We start from the raw sequence: 21,198 nt of genomic DNA on the forward strand, positions 1-21,198 counted from the left end.
TTCGTTAGTTCGTTCTTTGACTTTTCCCTAAAAATGCGCTTTTTGATATATAGGTAAATTACGTCCTAAGGATAAAATTCTGTCACAAAATTAACACATCTAAGTTTAAAAACATTGCGTATAAAAGTGTGCACAAAAATAATAAAGTTAAAATAATACACGGAAACTCTGAGCGCACCTCTAAAAGTTTTTTTTTTCATTAAATGACAGACATTGAATCTCAGTAATCATGCAAAGTTTCTGATATTGAATTATTTTACATATTGTTTCAGAAGCAGTTCAAATGTCTATGAGAGAGCGATTACCGAGTTTAGGTCACAGAAAAAGATCTCGAAGAGGCACTGAAGATAAACTTAAATCATTAGAGGTAAAACTATATGCAATAAAGTAAAATTCATTTTATAGGAGCTAGACTGTACAGCCACGAAGATCAGATACATGATTTTTCAAAAATATATAATTTTTTATTTAGTTTGGTATTGACGATTGCATCAGATTTCCATGTTTATTACAAAGATGCTGCGAAGAACAAGGCTACTTATTCATACCTATGATCCAGGTTTTTCAGACCCGCGAGGATGGTATGTTCTTTCCCATTCAGACATCTAAGCCTTTTAATTTTGAAGTACTGGTAAGCGCGGCATGTTTAATTTTCATTAATTTTTAAAAAATAATCAAAAAATTTATTTTTAGTCCAATATAATATTAAAACTATTTTTAAATAAAGAAATGAAATTGAAGATGATACAGTGCATTGCGAATCAAATTATTAACTCAAGATTATTTTATTGCTTAAACATGACGATCCTGTTCTTTTCATCCACTTTAACGACTTTGAAGTATGTATAGGAAAGTTTATTCATATTTTTTTATTTATTTAATAACGATACAAGCCATTTTATTACTAAAACATTAAGTCCCGATTACATTAGTCCGAAAAATAAAATAAAATAATTCACCATAAAACTACAAAACCATTAAACTATATTGGACCACTTTTCGTGAATAAGAACAAAATGTAGTCCCCCCATTCGTATGCCAGCCGCCACAAATAAAGAAAAGTTTAAAAAGCTCGTCCCTAGTCACTTATACATCACTCACGCCCATTTACTCATCTCTATCATAGAGAAAGTAAAATAAGAAGAGGAGTTAATCACATGTATACCAGATGGCATCACGTTTACGACGCGACTACAGCACACCCTTCGCAGCTATTGGAACTATTTGAGAAATAAATATGAATAATCAATATTGCAGGTAGTTACAATACCGACTGAGTCATGTCAAAAAAAACGCGGGATATTCGAATTCAGTATAAGGCGGGAGATTTAACTTTAAGGCGTCCACGTACTACACATTCATGACCAATATATCTCGCAAACTATTAGACATAAGGAAGAGATTATATTTAGAGAAAATATGTGCATATTAGATCAAAATGAGTTTTCAAATATTACCGATCACATTAAAAAGAAATACATTTTTTCTCATATTTATATTTATGTTACATTCTCATATTTCTCATTGTTTATCAGCTGACATTTTGCTTGTTGAAAATATATTTATTTTATATTGCTGCTCATAGGGATTACAATAAACCGTGAAATAGGGTGAATTTGATTTCGCGGGGCAACTTTGATCACCATATCAAAATATTTTACATTTAAATTTCCCGCGCATATTAAGTGCCGATTTTTTCCGTTCGGTAAAAAATTGTATTCAGTTTTGGTGTAGCTAGTGATCCATGTGCATGTTTTTTGTCAGTTAAACGTTTTTTTTTTGGAGTTTGCGGCTCTCAAACATGTAAGTAATATTTAGACAAAAATATAACCTTCCAAAATTTGACTGCTATTTAAAAATACATGCAAATTGTGGATATGTGCGTGATGTATTTAGTATCCTGAATATCTTGTATTTTTATAATCTCAAAATGAAGTTTGCGGCGTTGCCGGATTTTGTCAAATTTTAAGATTTATTGGATGGGGTCAAATTGATCAACTGAATGGGGTGAAATTGATCAGCAGATTGTAAAGCTTATATAATTTTTAAGGGTATAGTACTACTATAATAGTAATATATATATATTACTATTATAGTACTAATTATAGTTACTATTATAGTAATAATAATATTTTTGGTTTTAGAATATAACATAATGCCGAGAGTTTATAAGAGAAAAGTTGGGGCACGAAGGTACAAAGACTACGGTCAAGAGTCCATAGAAAAAGCGTTAGAAAAGGTCATAAATGAAGGGTGGAGTTTACGCAAAGCTGCAAAATGGTTCAAGATTTCTTACGGGACCTTAAATAATAGATACCATGGGCGTCATGTTAAAAGTAACGGCGGACAAACCGTTTTTAGCTCCAATGAAGAGCAATCAATTCTTAAATGTGTTGCTATTTGTGGCCAATGGGGGTTTCCTCTTAATTTAACAGATTTAAGGCATATGGCAAAAAACCTACTAGATACCCAAGGTCGATCAGTGGCAAAATTTAAGGATAATTTACCCGGTACCGATTGGGTATTTTTGCTATTAAAAACACATAACAATTTAATAACTCAAAGGCTTGCAGCTAATATTAAAAGGGCTCGTGCTGATGTTTCCAGGCAAACATTAACTAAATATTTTGAAAACCTTAAAACAACTTTAAATGGTATTCCGTCGTGCAACGTATATAATTATGATGAAACTAATTTGCTTGACGACCCTGGGCGCAAAAACTAATATATTCCCGTGGAGTAAAATACCCTGAACGAGTGTGCAATTTTACTAAATCTGCAACCTCAGTGATGATGTATGGTTCTGCAGCAGAAGTTCTTTTGCCACCGTATGTAATTTATCGAGCAGAAAAAATGTGGGCGCAGTGGCCTGAACAAGGACCAAAATTAGAACCCTGTTGCATAGATAGATGCTGTGCAGCTGGATCACGATACAAGTCACATGGGTGGATGGACGCCGAAACTTTTAATGACTGGTTTAAGTCTGCGCTTCTTCCACATGCCAAAAGACAGCAAGGGCGAAAAATTCTAATAGGCGATAACTTAGCCTCACATTTCACATAAGAACTTATTAGACTGTGTGAAGAACATAACATTGGATTTGTATGCCTGCCAAAGAACGCGACACATTTATGTCAGCCGTTGGACGTAGGGCTTTTCAGGCCATTTAAAATGGCCTGGAGAGAAGTTTTGCTAGAATGGAAAAATACGTATCTGACACATTCATCAATTGGATTCACAAAAAGGATTTCCCAAATTTGTTGCAAAAAACCTTGGTGACAATGGATAGTAAACTATGCAAAGATAAAATACCTCATGCGGTTAAACGAAATTTTATTTCTTCTTTTGAAGCAAGTGGGATAGTCCCTTTAAATCCAAACCGAGTATTAGACAAGCTGCCTAGAGAAGATTTTAATCAAGACCAAGCGCAGAACGCGTTGGTAAATTATTTACAACAACTGTCTCATCGACATTTTTAATTTTAAATTTATTAATTTAAAAATTCTATTTTTTACTTAAGTATATAAAACTGTTTATGTTAGTCCGTCAAGGTGCGTAGTATAGTTTATAAAAACATAGGTCTGTCACCCGAATCACTGTTTAGTTTTTTAAAACAATTTGCAAGGCTTCATCATTGGGAATGTAGGAAGTATTGTAAAGAGAAAACATCTTAGTTTTGAAAATTACCACGAATTGTTACTTTAAGACTGATATAAATAGTTGTAGTTTTAGGTGAATAAATTAGTATTGAATTCTACAATCAAGTGGTTCTTTACTCAACCTATTACGGCCAAGCCACCCTTGCCTGTAAACCTATAGTGAGGCTGCTATAGGGTAATAGGGAATAAAAGAGGTTTAAGGGAACCCTCCCTAAATCTTTTCAACAACAGATATTTTCAAATGCTCCAACAAGACGAAATAAGAAGAGAACAAAACTTGATGTTCAGCCAGGGAAAAGTGTGACAGCCCAAAATGATTCCAACAGTTCAGACAGCGACGTTGAAGAGCCTATAATAAATGATAATTCCGACGATGACATGACCGCCGACGATCTATTTATCCAGTTGCAGGAAAACGAAGAAATTGAATATTTGGAAGTGAGTCAAAGTGAGATCAAAATTGGGACATTTTTATTGGTTAAAGTTTTGGGGGGCATGCGAAAAAGTGTTAGCTATCATTACATAGCTACAGTTCAAAATTTCAATGAAAACGAATTTGAAGTTCTGGGACTAAAATCTGTCGATGGAAGAAAAACTGTTTTTTAACCACAAGAAGGCGATGAGTTTTCTGTAGAGTTGGCAGATATAATTGCTATTTTGCCAGAACCTACCGCTGAATGCGTCAAAGGTCAAATCATTTATCAATTCAAAAAAGCAGTAGATATTAAGAAGATGTAAATTCTTACTATACGCATTACTGGTTCTATCTATTAATTGAAGATTTGTTTCTTTACCTTTTGAATGTCTTTTATAAGTTTTTGTATTTTTAAACAAGTGTTTTTAATAAAGTATTAAAAAACTGCAATGTTTCTTATTTATTTTACCTAAAAAAATAACCAATTAGTGGAATTTTATGACTGATCAATTTCACCCCAAAACCTAGAATTATCTGTAACTTTTAAATGGATTGATGAACTTAAGCGGGGGTTAAATTGTTCATAATGCATTTTAAGGCATTGCTAGAAGAATACAATTATATGGCACTGATCAAAGTCACCCCCCTTTTGGTATGAAATTGATCACACTTTATTTTGGCATTTTTTTAAACAACTTTAAATTTAGAGCAGATACGATTGCAAAATCGTTTTACGGCATCCATACACAATCATTTATGATTAATTTTAATATCGATACGCAGTTATCAAATGAGTTACAAGCAAATTTACAAACGAAATGATCAATTTAACCCCGTTTCACGGTACAAATATTCCAAAAAAGAAAACACAAAGCAAACTGTCAGCTGATAAAATTAAATGAATATGAGAAAAAATCGATAAAAATTTCCAATTTATTTAATAATAATAATAATAATAATAATAATAATAATAATAATAATAATAATAATAATAATAATAATAATAATAATAATAATAATAATAATAACGCTTATTAATCCACGTATACATATGTTTACAAAGCTGTAAAAAAACATCATTATAACAAAAAATAACAGGCAAAATGCGGATTAAAAGGCATCATTTCAGCTTCTCAACGCAGTTGAGGTCTGTTGTAGCCTATAAAGTAGAATAATTTATCCAAAAAAGTATCTAATAGTAAGTACCCAAAGAAAAATAAATAAATAGTGCACAAAAATCGAGGAAACACATTTTTACATAAATAAAATGAAAAAGAGAATATACAAAAATAAAAACGTATAATAAATCCAAAATTCATATTTTTAAATGCATTGCTCTATTTTCAAATAATATTCTGGAGCTTAGATTTCATGCATTTTCGGATGCCGTTTGTTGTTAGCGAAAGATCAGTAATATATTTATTTACTACATATCCAATATTATAAGAAAATGATCGTTTAAAAATTTCTTTTCGATGTCGTGGAATATCTAAACGCCGTCTATTTCTAACATTAGCCTGATGATGAATATCAGCTCTAAATACCACCCTATCCAAAAGATATTGTGGACACCTCATCTTAAGAATATTGTAGCAGAATACCACATAATGTAACTCTCTCCTCGATGACATATTAAGCCACTCAAGACCTTTCAACTTGTGCGACACTCCATATGGCCTGCGAATATCAAAAATAAACCTTATACATGCATTTTGCAACTTTTGCATACGCTTTTTATCTCTGTTGTCTAAACAAGGGCCCTACACAGTATCACAAAAGTTAAAATGAGAAAGAATGAGAGAGTCGCACAGCATTCGCTTAGTATCCACATTTAAGTCATGGCGCTGCGGATATAAAGTTTTCAACATTGAATAGGCCTTTTGCAATTTTGATGTCACATGATGCGAGCATCTCAATCCTACATCAATGTACAAACCGAGATTTTTGCAAATATCTCGAAACACAATAGGCTCATTATTAATTTGTATCTTCAAATTTTCCAATAGGTGCTGCCTTAAACTTTGTTTGGTAAATAACATCGCAACAGATTTCTTAGGGTTTAACTGTAAGCCATGTTTTACAGATAAGTTATATAGACTTGACAAGTCTTCATTAAAACAGTCACCAGCATTGCCCGGTTTCAACAAATCAAAAGATAACATGAAATCAAAATATGGTTAATAGAATCAGTTAAGATTTTGTTCAAGAGGGTTAAAATGTGGTTTCAAATGCACAGATTGGTCTAAATTATAAACTTTTCCATATTTATTTATTTATCAACGGAATCCATTTACGTTGTAATTATAAAAAAATATATGATAAGTTACATGTAAGCTTGTGAAAAATATCAGACTACATATCACTCTATATAAAAACTCCATCTCGTATCACTTAAAATCACAATAAGCAATAAATGCATCCTTTTTATTGGTAAAAAAAAATTGCCAGCTAACAGCCAATAAAAATTCATAATTCAAAACAATTAAAATAAGTATCCAAACAAGTTAAAATCAATACAAATTCAAAATTACATAAACTATAAAAGTTGCAACACTACCAATCATTTAGACAAGCTGTAAAATGGATATCGCAAAATCTTTAAATCTCTTTTAAAGCTTGTAAGCTTAGAGTCAAAAAAAAATTATCTGATCAGCCAAACTATTAGCCTTAGAAACCAAATGTGAAATGGGCTCATTGACACTATAGCTAGTCCGATGGAATGGAACAAAAAAACTTTCACTTCGTCTATTTCCAGAGGGTATGTTTAGTTTAACCATAGCCAACAATTGGGAGCAATCAATGATAGCATTGAGAACCCGATGCAAGAAACACATCGTCAATTAGGGTTCTCCTTGCTGCCAAAGAATGTAAATTCAGACTTGATCTAACCCATTTAACTCATATTCATATTCCTCTCTCTGATAACCACACCTGAAAGCTACAATTCTTAACAATTTATTCTGCACTCTTTCTATTTGATGGACATAACAGTGATATAAAGGAGAACATACAACAGAACAGTATTTCAAAACGGGACGTACTAGAGAGCAGTATAACCTCCCAAATGTAAATATTGAAAAATCGGTCGAAGACCTTTAGGATAGAGGAGGATTAGGGATAGATCCCAATACCTTCATTGCCTTTAAAGTACTTTGGTTTATGTGACTAGAAAAGGTAATCTTAGAATCTATTAGGACGCCAAGATCAGAGGTCTCCATTTTAACATCAAAGTCCATCGGATTTCTTTGTCTTAAAAATGTGATTTTATGACACCCAATATTTAAAGTCATTTTATTTTTTACATACCACTCAAAAAATACATTAAGTTCAGGAAAGAAAAGGATCTAAAACCCCCAAATCATTAAGTTTGCCAGGAAGCACCCCATGATTGACCCGGTCAGACGCTTTAGCAAAATCCGCATAGACCGAATCAACCTGAGAGCCCCTCTCCAAGTTGTTCAAAATGAAATTAACAAATAACAGCAAGTTTGAATCAGTAGAAGTACCCTTAATAAAGCCTATAGTTTGCGGGATAAATGTTATAAACTTTTGTTTATGGGTTTTGGCCTTTTGAGGCCAGAGTCAAAAAGGTATTGTGTCCATAAGAGCTTTGAATATAGAGCCTTTGGGTCTACTACTGGTCATGAAAGTAAAAACATATATGGGACGCCATACCAAACAGCAAGAGAAAAGTGCCAAAAAGAAGGAACTTTTATAAGAAAAAAACAAAACTAAAGTTTTTAGGAATAATAAGCCTCTTGGAAAAATTAAGTAATATTGATATTTCCTTAGATTCGACTATATTTGAACAAATTTATTAAAATATTAACAACGAATGTTTTCTTTAAGATAATTTATACAGTAATTATATAAAAACTTCGGGAGGTCATAGTACTCCTAAGAATAGTAAAAAAAGTTCCTATAAATACAAGGTGGAAATGCATATTAAGGGGCACTGAACGGGTGTATAAACGGTTTTTTTGAAATTGTAGGCTTAAAAAACAAGATAAGATTTCGAAAAAAAAATCCTCTCCCATAAATTTTCACCCTAAATCAAATGTTGATATTGAAAAATTATTTGGAAAATTAGGAAGGGTATTTCTTGCAAGGACAGGGGATTGTTTCGTGAATAACTTTTTTGAGGTTGTTTTTTTGCAATTCGGGTTCATTTTTTGAAAACTACATACTTTTTCCTACAAAAAAGGTATTTTTATTGCACGTCGCCCAGAGCTATGATTTTCGAGAAAATTGAAGGCAAAGAGTTTACTCTAATGGGTTACTAACTGGTTAATCAACATAAGCTTACGAAAGTTATGGCGTTTCAACAGTAATCAAATATTTATTAGAAAAATCAAAATTATATATTTTTTTTAAAACATCTTATAGTTTCAAAAAATGAAATAAATCAAATACCAAAATTCTTTATTAAATGCATACTCATTTGATTAATTGAACGTATGCGGTTTTATCACTTTATTTATGTTGTATGTACGCAAGCAAATGTTCAAATCAAATATTGTTGTTAAAGTATGCGTAAACGTAAAATTTGACAAAATATGGAATACACTGTGCGTGAACTGACAGATATGCAATTTGTTTATGTAAGATTAAGCGGAAACAATCTTTTGGATAAATGGTTGTATGCTCAAAAATATCCAAATCGCAGGTTACCTTCTCACCGGATATTTGCGAGAATTCATCAGCGCCTAAGAAAAACATATTAGAGCATTTTTTAGAAAAGAAAATGACAACGGAATCTTAATCAGCATCACCAAAAACCCTTCTCTACAAATTTTTACCCCTCTAATTTACAGGCTGTCCGATTAAATAGTATTAATTTTAATAAACATCGTTAATTAGACCCATTTGTCGGGCCACCCTGTATTAGGTATCATTGTTTAAACTACTTTTTGTTTGACAAATAAACTTTAAATCTGACGTGAAATGTATAATATGTCGTAAAATGTAAAAGACAGTATTTTTTAAATAATTTTTTGTGTATAATTTTAACCCAAATTTTATACTTATTATATACTTCAAATCAAAAGGTTAAAATCATACGATTGGTACGAGACTATTCTTAAAAATAAAAAATTAATATTCTTCATAGATCACACTTTGAAACAACTTATCAAGAACTTCGATAATAACTCCGAATGTATTTCTTAACTTGAAATCTTAAAACTGCTCTCCTAAAAGCTACGAAATTTTGATATATATAATTTTTCCATTTTTCCACAGTAATATAAAAATCATCTTTTTCTTAAGGGTTTAATTTATTCATATTTTCAGCCACTCTGAACCCAAGATATATTTCATTTAAAATAATAAATTTCGACACGTTACTTGAATCGATATCTGATAGGTCACTTTTATGTATCCAGATTGGGAAATTGAAGATTACGCATGGTCCAAAATAATGACAAGACCGCTCTCGTCTGATAAGTATTTACTGATTTTATTTTTTAAAGAATAACAGTAATAATATCAGCATGTCTCAATTTGCTTAAAGGGCTATTTTTTTCTCTCAACTTTATGGCTGTTTATATTTCTTACGAATGAGTTAAAATTATTAAATGGCTTTATGGAGGCAATTCGAAAGTACAATGTAAGGATTTCTTTTCATTTACATTTGACCTACTTTTTTCTTCAAGATTGTCATTATAATAATAATAATAATAATAATAAATATTTTTTATTTGCATAGAAGAAACAAAAAAAATACAAGTTTACAAAATCTAGCAATAAATTTACGCAAATAAAAGGCCTACAAATTCAGAATTCTGCCATGGCAGATTCTGGTCTTTAACATTGTGGCCCCACACTTCATTAAAAAAAAATGGTAATTTTAGTAACGCTCATTAACAGTAACGCTTAACTAATAACTGATTAAATACAGCTTTTTCTTTAATCATATACCTAATAAACCTACATATAAGAGTTCTAAATTCTAAATTTGACAGTTTAACATCAAGCAAAACAATACACATTGCAAATACCCAAAAAAACAGATTAAATTTGTTGTTAAATAACAAAAAATAGAAAAATTATTGCAGACAATAAATAAATAAATAAAATGATCCCAATACCAAAAATTGTAATAAATTACTCAAGAAAACAACCATTCAAAAAGTTAAAAAAGAAGAACTTAAATTATATACCCTGCTGATTCATTAGATGTACAATCATCCTATTACGAAAAGTATTACAAGAAATTGATAATTGGTCCGGATTCAAATTTAAAGAATTTATTTGATAAGCAAAATTGTAAGAAAATGATCGTTTAAATAACTGTGTTTTATGTCTCGGAATGAGAATAGTATTTCTTCTTAAATTTAAATGGTGTACATCATTTCTAAAAGTTATTTTTTGATAGAGATAGGGCGGACTACGATATATTAAAATTTTATAAAAAAATGTTAAAGAATGAGCAATTCTTCGATTATGCATATTAAGCCATCCAAGTTCGTGAAGTTTATGGGAAATGCGGTATCTCCTGCGAATGCCAAATATTAGTCGAATGCAAGAGTTTTGGAGCTTTTGCAGTCTACCCCTATCCTCATAATCAAAACACCAGCCATACACTACATCACAGTAATTACATTGTGAAAGGACCAATGAATCACATAAAAGCTTCTTAATATCTTTACTTAAATAGTGTCTATGCAAATAAATTAATTTCAAAGCAAGATATGCCTTTTTAAGAATATTAGACACGTGATGTTTAAAACGAATATTATTATCTACTATAAGGCCCAAACTCTTACATTTGTCAACAACTGGAATTCTTTCGTCCCCGAATTTAATGTTTATACCATTTAAAATATTATTTACATTAGTTCGATTACCTATGAACATTATAGATGACTTCGAAGGATTTAATTTTAATAAATGCTTTGAAGAAACATCACAAATAGCTTGTAAATCTTGATTAATTTTAAACTCAGCCATTTTAAAATCTCCTGGTAAAAATGTAAAGAACCTTCTATCAAAAGGGTGTTTAAACTAGTTTTAATCTTCTCCCGAAGATGATAACATCGTTAGCGAAACACGTGTTGAGAGTAATAATAAAGAGTTTTGGTTAGTGGTAAAACTGTCTCGTAATTTGAGCGTCACACAAAGGTTCCAACCATAGGACTAAAAGCAGGAGAAGTTTATCTCATGAATTAACAGATTTACATTTAATTTTAAGAATTTTAATTTTATTTTTGCATTGTGTTTAAGGTTATCTACTTTTGTCAGAATTCATATACCGCACCTTGCTATGCGTAATGATCGATTCCCCAACCATATAGTTAGGCTTTAAATAGGTCAGTACATATTTAAATGTTTCATCTTGATATGCACTGTAGTAACAACAATTCTTTTATTTTCGAAATATTTTCCGTTCATATCTACAAATTTTGGTCAAACATCTATCTTAAGAAATTAAAAAATTTAATAATTTAAAAAAAAATCTTTTTGCAATAATTTCAGAAGACTGCAACCTATACAGGGTGTTTCAGAACTATGGGATCAAACTTCTGGGGGTTGTTCAGTGCAACAGAAGAATCCATTTGAGTATAGGAACCCATGTCCGGAAATGCGTCACTACGTCACTACGGCCCTAAGACGCGTTAACATTCATAAAAAACATTAATTACCTAAATAGGATCTGCTGCATTTATTTTTACCTTTTGTACATGATACCGTAACAACAATTGTTTAAAATCAACGCTTATCAATGTCAATTCTCAATGTCATGTTTAAAAATTTTATAGCTTACAATTTTTAAACATTTATTGCTAATGGAAAACTTTACCAATCAAGAATTGGCGGATATGCATTTGGCATACGGAGCAACAAACTGCAATGCACGAGCAGCATCGCGGTTGTATCATGAACGTTATCTCGAACAACAGCATTCTGGATACAAAAAGTTTATTGCGGTTCATCGGCAGCTCGCTGAGACAGGCATGTTTAAGACCAAGATGCATGATACTGGTGTTGCTCGAACCGTAAGAACGGTCGAATTTGAAGAAGAGGTGCTTCAGCGAGTTGCCGATGAACCATCAAATAGCACACGTGATGTCGCTAAGAATATGAATACGAGTAACGCTTCTGTCTGGCGGGTACTACACGAGCAACAACTCCATCCTTACCGCTTCCAGAAAGTTCAAGGTATGACTGCAGCCTATTATCATCCTAGAGTTCAATTTTGTCCATGGCTTCTAGATCACATCATTGCACACCCAAATTTTTTACGATATGTTTTGTGGACCGATGAAGCCTCTTTCACAAGAGACGGTATTTTTAATAGTAGGAATAGCCATGTTTGGGACGAAGAAAATCCTAATGCAATTTTTCCAAGAAAACATCAGAATCGTTGGTCTGTCAACGTATGGGCAGGCATTGTTGATGATTATTTAATTGGGCCATACCTTCTACCGGAACGGTTAACAGGACCTATTTATCTGCGTTTCTTGGAGGAAGTTCTCCCAGAACTCCTTGAAAATGTTCCACTAAACGTTAGACAGCAAATGTGGTTTCAGCATGATGGAGCGCCGGCTCACTTTGCTGTATAAGTACGCGAGTATTTGGCTCAGCGGTTTGGGCACCGTTGGATTGCCAGAGGTGGGGCAGTTTCTTGGCCTCCTAGGTCACCCGATTTAACATCGCTCGATTTTTTTCTTATAAAAAAATATCTTATCACCTCACAGATTTGAGATAAAAAAGGACCAAGTCCCTCCGTATGTTACGCCACTGGCAATTTTTTAAAAATCGGCTTCATCAGTAATTGACAATTCACTACAATAACCTGCATGCGAAATTTAATTAAAGTTGAGCTGGTAGTTTAAAAGTTATGATAAATAAACAAATAGTTATTCTTAACTTTAACACCCTATATCTTTCTTATTAAAAATTTCTGAGAAAAATTTTATAATGAAAGTCTATTTCTTTTTAAATTCTCTATCACGTATTAAAATTAATGACGTTTAAACTGGACTACCCTGTATAGACTAGTACATAAATAACCCTGGAAGAGTTAGCAGCAGAATTAGTATAAGAAATGGTCAACAATGTTCCCTATATTCTATCTTAGCTTCAAAGAACAATGCCATAGGACAGACAAGTGACTGTAGAGGAAGCTGTAATAGACAGGCAGCAGGGTTCAGGGAGATCAAGCATCTAAAAGGAGTTACTAACTTTTCGCCGAACAAAAATATATATTTTCTATAAAGTTGCTTAATATAAGAATGACAGTTTGTCATGAAGAGAATTTTCCAGTACCTTAACAGAATCTCCAATCAGCAGACTGTTTCATTAGAAGAAATTATTAATGTTTCAGTTTTTTAAACAAGCATACTTTAGTTTGTTAGAGCCAAACCATTCATTATTTCTGATTCTGAAAAATATTCTTATTGTCATTCAAAACTAATATACTTTGAGATCAGCAGATCAATAGTGCCAAGATTGATCAGTGGAGTACATCATACTTATCCCTGGGGACGTGACAAATCTTGTCCGTGGCCCATAAATTATATGCTACCTGACAGATAAGATCTTAGGAACCATTAATGGAGAGGTCGAAATGATGCTCCAACTTGTATAGTATCCTTCTCTGATCGACACAATCGAAGGCCTTACTGAGGTCACACAGTAATACCTGTAAGGTTTCCCTGCTCAACCCCACCGACTATACCTCTCACAAGCGTCAATACAGCTTGGTAAATGACCAAATCTAAAGCCTAATTGGCGAGAGATAAGGAAGTTTCATATCTTAATAAAAGCATTAATTCTAGACTTCAAGTACGATTTCCAAAATCTTACGAAGTATTGGTTGGAAAGATATGCGTCAATAATTGTCTACATTTTGCTTATCTTCCTTTTACTTAAAATTGGGACCTGGTGAATTTAGTTCTAATAAACACACATTAAAAAAAAAGATGTATCAAAATGGAAACCAAAAACGCTTTTAAGGATTATAGATATACAGGCTATTTGTAAAAAGTTGTTGTACCACAAACTTTAAAAATTGTCTACTACAATCGGTTAATTTTTGGTCTGCGGAATATGTGGTAGGTTTTTATAAAGACTTTATATACATCCTCTATATTTGCTATTAAAAAAGTGGATAAGATTTTATCAATTAACACTTTTGAATATTTATAGATTAGATTATTGTAACTTAAAAGCAAGTAACCTTACGACCTTGCAAGATTCGTTAAATTCGAAAAAAACAATCACAGAGCTTAGTATTTGCGGTAACCCAAACAGAGAACAAAATTTCTTTTGCTTATTGCACTGTGGCCTTAAAGTGCTTAACCTAAGGTTTTGCCAAATTAATGTGGAAGGTAATAATTTCACGTGTTTTAATATCGACCGATTCATTAAACTGCTTGTTTATGACTTTTTTATTTTAGGTCTAAAGAACTTAGCCAGAGCGTATCTTAATACTCCTCCATATATTTCAAGCCTCATACATCTTGATTTGTCTCATAACATGGTTTTTGATGAGGGCTGTACTTATATTGCCAATATTTTGAGATGCGATAGGTAAGCCAAAAAGTTCATAACTAATAGCCAGTTAACAAAATTATGCTACTCTAAGTAGCAATCGGGGAACCAAGAGAAACGCTCCGTAATAATCTCCGGAGTGCCATAGGGTAGGTATTATCTAAATCAGGTTCTGAGTCCTTGAAAGGAAGATCTACTATAAATCTACTTGAGGAGAGTCTACCAACTGTTTTTCTGTAGATGACAGAAAATGTCTCACTAATGGTAAAGATAATGTTGGGCATATGCAATTTTGTGGTTGGATAAATAATAATTTTCCTGTTGTATCGCGCAACATTCACTCGTGATGGCATCAATAATACAGGTCTACAAAATTAAACTTTTTGAGAGATGTTTTTAATTTGATAAGTGATTTTATATAAATTTTATACGCTGATTTCAGTTTTGTCAGCCATTTTTATGCATCACATAAGATGTTTTTGCAAATCACAAAAAATAAATAATATAAGCCATAAATACAAATACACTTATTAATTTAAGAAAAATATCAGATATGCTTAAAATATAACTTAATTTTAATGCTTAACTTAATGAAATCTTCGCCTTTTTCTTAGAAAACTGCGTTTTGTAGAATTTCTGCTATGAATTTCATACGGATTATCACGTTGTGGCATCCGGCAGTAGTCTGCTATCATCGATACACTCCATCTACCCTGGTAACGCATTTTTATCTCTTTAATATCTTGGTGGAAACGTTCTCCTTGTTCCTCGCTAACTGCCTCAAGATTTTCCGGAAAGTGGTTTAACTTACAAACTGTTTCATCAAGCCCAATTTTATATGCAGAGGGGGCAATAAAAATTTTTTGTGGTCAACTAAGGTATTGTACTATATTTTTGCTTCCCGGCGTAAGGTTTTCTCTTGTAGGCCACTCGTTTTGACTCCAGTGTTTATCTCGGGCTCGGCTGTCCCATTCACAAATAAAGCACGGATGTTTAGTATATCCTGACTGCTGCCCAGGAAGCATAGAGGACTTTCAAGTCTATACAAAGCATCCAGTTATGTTCTCGGTATTTTATTTTTTCCAAGAAAAGTTTCAAATTTTCGTGATTTTCCTTCAGGTGTGTTGTGTCGAGGTTCACTTTATCTTCTTTGAAGGACCACCCATGAGAGAACTAAACTCTCCTTACTTTTTTATGTATTTATTTAAAATTAAAAGTACAAATTGTATGCTTTTATGCTTCCTACAGCCTAAAGTTATAAATTGAGTCGTGAACGTGAACGTAACGTGAGAGAAGCGAGAAGAGTCTGTCTTTTTTACAGGGCCGCTGCAACATCAAACCAGCGCACTTCAGTTACTCGCGCTGTTGTCGCGTTTTTCACTAATTCTTATTTACTGAGACGGAACATGCCGCCCCCGTTGAAAAGTCCTACTTTTCAAAACAAGTATACTATAGTACTATACAATAGTACTAAAGATAGCTAGAATCTATGATAACATAACATGAAATAAACGAAACATGGATTCTTAATTTTACATAATTTAAGCACTTTAACGTTTATAAGTCTTCCACTGGTAGAACACAAATCTTCGATAAGGATCTTCTTGACGTTGTCCCATTAGCCAGGCGAACTGAAACAACCCTCACGACGTTGTCCGCTCCTGGGTGCAACTCCACAATCCGCGACATAGGCCAGCGCAAGGGTGGCATATTGCCCTCCACCAAAACCACAAGCGTGCCCACCTTCACCGTGTTCTCGAAGTTTTTCTTCCACTTCGTGCGTGTCTGAAAATTGGCCAGGTATTCTTTCGACCATCGGGTCCAAAACTGTTGATACAGCTGCTGCAACGTCTGACACCTGGATAATCTGGATACTGGAATGTCTCGTATATCGGCTTCAGGAGAACTGGCTAAAGAATCGCCTATGAGGAAGTGGGACGGTGTCAAAGGAATGTAGTCATTTATATCATTAGAAATCGGTACGAGAGGACGCGAATTTAAACATGCCTCGATTTGCACTAGTAATGTGTACATTTCATCAAAACGCAGCGACGAATTACCCAAAACTCTTTTTAAGTGAAACTTCGTTGATTTCACTGATGCCTCCCACAAGCCTCCTACATGGGCTGATCGCGCCGGTATGAAATGCCATTTTATTTCGTCCCGTGCCAAAAATGAGGTAATCGTCTCATTGTGCGCTGCGATTAACTCTAATCGAGGTAAAGTCTGTTTTTTAATCGGTGCTACTTTAGATTTTGCCGTTAAAAGTTGTATTTGTTTTTCGCCAGTTTCGTTTACAGAGCACAAATACACACATGCGCCGTACGCCTTTTCAGAACTATCGCAAAACCCATATAGTTCGATTGTCGCTGGATTAGAAACCAAAACTTGACGATTTATTTCGATTTTATTTAGAAGAGGAATTTGTGAAAGAAATTGTAACCAATATTCTTTTAAATTGTTGGATTATTCCTCATCCCAATCTAATTGAAGTTGCCATAATGTTTGAATAAGCAACTTTGCGTTTATTATGGCTGGGCCTATAAGTCCGAGGGGATCGGATATTTGCGATATAACAGAGAGTACTGAGCGTTTTGTAACTTTATTATTGCTAATTTTAACGTTTACAGAATATTTTAATATATCCCGACTTGCATCCCAAAATATCCCTAATGTTTTAAGTTCTTTCTTGTCGTGAAATATAACTAAGTTTTCTTCTGGTTTTTCGGTTGTCTGTAAAATATAGTTTAAAATTGACCTTTCGTTAGATGACCATTTTCTTAAGTTTAAGTTGGCCTGAGATAAAACATCCGTGATTTCGTGATAAATTTCTATTGCTTCACTAATCGAATTTACGCTTAAATATAGATCATCCATGTAAAGCGAGTCTTCAATAATTTTTGAAGTCCTGGGATATTTTTCTTTATTTTTTATAGCAAGCTCTTTTACGCACCGGGTCGCTTGAAATGGTGCACTTGCCGTCCCATACGTCACCGTATTTAGTTTATAAACTTTAATCGGTTCATCGGGATTCGTTCGCCATAAAATTTGTTGAAACTCACGTTCGCTAGGATCGATTAAAATGCATCGATACATCATTTTAATGTCCGCGCAAATAACATATTTTCTAATTCTTGATCGCAAAAGAATCGAGAATAGATCTGATTGTATCGTCGGTCCGGCTAAAATCATATCATTAAATGAAACACCGGTTTCACTTTTCGCGCTCGCGTCGAAAACTACTCTGCATTTTGTCGTTACCGAGTCTCTTAAAACTGCAGAATGTGGCATAAAAAATGATTGATTTGCGATCGATTAGTCCGAGTCTAAATAACATTTAAAGGTCATGTGCCCCAAAGCTTCATATTCGTTTAAAAAAGCCGTGTATTGATCCTTTAAGTTTTTGTTTTTATTTAATCGCGTTTCTAAGTGTCTGAATCGTTTGAGAGCCACTGATTTAGAGTCGCCTAGTTCGCCTTCAACATTTTGATTGAACGGGTATTTTACGATAAACGTTACGTCGGTACTGCGCGTCGTCGTTTCTTTAAAATAGTTTTCGCAATATTGTTCATTTTTTGACAATATTTTTTCATTCGAAAATTATTCGAGTTGCCAAAATTTCTTTAAAGATTCGTCTAAGTCCCGATTCGTGATTTTCGCGAAATTACAAACTGTTTTTTCGTATTGTTCGTTAAAACTTAAATTCCCGCTAAAAATCCACAGGTTTTTTGTAGGATTGGCATATTATTTCCTAGTTTTATTTTTCCGCTTTCGAGCAATTCAAAAAATATGCCAGCACCGAGTAACGCGTCTATTTCCTTTGGCACATTAAACTGTTCGTCTGCTAAGTTAATGTTTTTAGGGTAATTTAATAAGGACTTATCAAATAAAAATTGCCAAGTGGCAATTTTTCTGTTATTAGGGTTAAAAATAAAAATGATAAACCTATCTGAAAAGTATTAAATCGCGATTTTATATTTGTGTAAGCACGATGCGAGATATTCGTTACGATTTGGTTAACTCCAGATAAAGGTAAATTTATTTCATCACATGATAAATTTAATTTTTTACATAGGGATTGGCTAATTAAAATAAAAATTTGACTGGCTTCCCGAATCGAGTAAAACATTGCACATTGCAAACAACACCCGATATTGTCGGCAATAAATATCGTTGCAGTCGATAATAGGATGTGATTTTTATTAAATGTCGAGTAAGAAATAGAATCGTCAGACATTCTTGGTTCATTTATTTCATTATTATCGTTCCTATTTACATCCTTACAATTAAAACCATCCATACTGCAGAAACTATGAACGCCCGGCCTGAATTGATCCCTCATGACATCAGCTCGTCCATCCGAGTCGCGTGAATCATCGAAGTTTCTTATTTCTCCATCTCTTTGATTTACTTCGCCGTGTCTTGACGGCTGCTGCGCTTGCTGCTGCTGCTGATTTTCCCGCTGCGACGTCATCGGCGTGGCTTCGGTTTCTCTCCGTCCGAAGTGGCGCTGGTGAAAGGAAGTGTTGCCGTTGTGAGAAGGAGGTTTTCTCGTTGCGGGTCGATACTGATCGTTATGTAGAGATGTGTTGTGTTTTAATTCACATTTCTTACACCCGCTGGATTTACAATCGAATTTTGAATGCCCCGGTCTTAAGCAATTCGTGCATAACCTGTGCTTTTTTACTTCGTTATATTTTTCGGATAACGATAGATTTATAAAGCGATGACAGTAATAGATGAAATGAGTTGTTTCGTGGCAAATATAACATTTGTTTTCAAAGGCATTCGGGTTAGGGGTGGAATAAAAACACTTTGGGTTGTTTATATATGTTTTCTTTTGAGGTTGAGGATGTGTATTTTCGCGATTTGCCGATTTTGTACTGTCAAAATTAATGTTAATTGCCTCAAGCGTGAAGCATTTTTTAGTTAAAAATTCGGTTAATTCTTGCAAAGTTGGTAAACTGTTGTTCGATTGTTTATTTTCCCATTCTCTTTTACTTCTGTCATTAAGCTTTTGTAAAACGATGGGAATTAGAAGCGTGTCCCAATATCGCACGGGTAATTCTAACTTTTCAAGGGCCGTTTTATGTTGGTGTAAAGTGTCGAGTAGCTTTCGTAGCTGGGCGGATGATTCTTTTACTACGTTTGGCAGATTAAACAAAATATTATTTACATGGTGATTTATGAATGCCCTTTTATTTTCATAGCGGTTTCTCAATAAATCTAACGCGATCGTGTAATTTACCGCGGTTACGTCTAAAGAATCAATTAATTTTAGCGCGTCATCTTTACAACAAATCTTTAAGTATAAAAACTTATCGATTTCACTGAGGTCGTGTCTATCATTTACCACCGAATTAAAAACATCTATAAACCCATACCAAGTCTCGTACTTTCCATGAAAACTTGGCAACCCCAGGTCTGGTAGTTTGGCTACAGCGCCCGTGCCCAATGCCAACGTTTGCTGAGGTTGAGGCGTTGCCAAACCGGAAGAATTTATTTTCACGCGTTGATTAAATTCGGATTCGGATAAAAGTTTCTTCGCGTACGAGATAACCCTGTAAAATTCAGATTCTGTGTCTAAACGGTAGTCTTTTTCTTCTGGCAATAAGAACTCTAACCGTGTCTGAATCCGATTAAATTCCGAGAAGTCGTCTTCAACACTCTTTAAACGCGTTTCGATTTGAAATATTTCGTCTTTATATTCGCGCAAAAAATTAGAAACCCGATCTAATCTTTCACATATTACTTCACGTGCATGCTTATATTCCTGAATTTCATCATCGGCAATGGTTATACTTTTATTTTTCTTACCCATTTTTGGCTCGATTCTTGTCAAAAATAGCTCTTAAACTCGATAATACTTTCGTGTCAATATGCCAAATGCTTAGGCAAACGAGATACACCGTGTAAAATCAACGACCGTTTCAAAAATTCGTGTAAATTAACAATATACGATTAATACAAATACATACGTGAAAAATCGAGTGATTTGGCAACGTCGCTTGATGCTCCGATTACGTGTACACACAACGAGAACAAGGAATTTTTGCAAAATGGCCGAGTCAATAAAATTATGAAATATACGAATACCAATTTCTAACTACATAATATACTACGGAAACGAGAATAACTACGAGAAAATACGTGAAAGAAGGATTAACGTGAAGGATAGGCTGGATAGGAAGCATAGAACGATCTAACCTTATTCGTGTGTCGAGATGCAGGCTTCAGATTTTTCCATTCGCCGCCATTGTTTACCACCATAGGCCGTGTTGCTTGGATCTTGAATCCGCTCGATTGGACCAAAATGTTGTGTCGAGGTTCACTTTATCTTCTTTGAAGGACCACCCATGAGGGAACTAAACTCTCCTTACTTTTGTATGTATTTATTTAAAATTAAAAGTACAAATTGTATGCTTTTATGCTTCCTACAGCCTAAAGTTATAAATTGAGTCGTGAACGTGAACGTAACGTGAGAGAAGCGAGAAGAGTCTGTCTTTTTTACAGGGCCACTGCAACATCAAACCAGCGCACTTCAGTTACTCGCGCTGTTGTCGCGTTTTTCACTAATTCTTATTTACTGAGACGGAACAGGTGAACAGAATGAGCAACAGGAACAGA

General features: G+C 33.6%; 1 protein-coding gene across 1 annotated transcript in view; it reads left to right on the plus strand.

Annotated features, from left to right (window-relative positions):
* Window positions 1-218: 218 nt before the first annotated feature.
* The window catches only part of LOC126736816 (uncharacterized), a 32,384-nt gene continuing 11,404 nt past the window's right edge, over window positions 219-21,198 (plus strand). Inside the window, exons 1-5 of the mRNA XM_050441373.1 lie at window positions 219-367; window positions 473-631; window positions 694-839; window positions 14,227-14,408; window positions 14,478-14,610. Coding sequence (XP_050297330.1) covers window positions 284-367; window positions 473-631; window positions 694-839; window positions 14,227-14,408; window positions 14,478-14,610 — 704 coding nt within the window. The 5' untranslated portion in view covers window positions 219-283. The remainder of the gene's footprint in view (window positions 368-472; window positions 632-693; window positions 840-14,226; window positions 14,409-14,477; window positions 14,611-21,198) is intronic.

The sequence above is a fragment of the Anthonomus grandis genome, chromosome 5, assembly GCF_022605725.1.
Source record: "Anthonomus grandis grandis chromosome 5, icAntGran1.3, whole genome shotgun sequence".
NCBI lineage: Eukaryota > Metazoa > Arthropoda > Insecta > Coleoptera > Curculionidae > Anthonomus > Anthonomus grandis.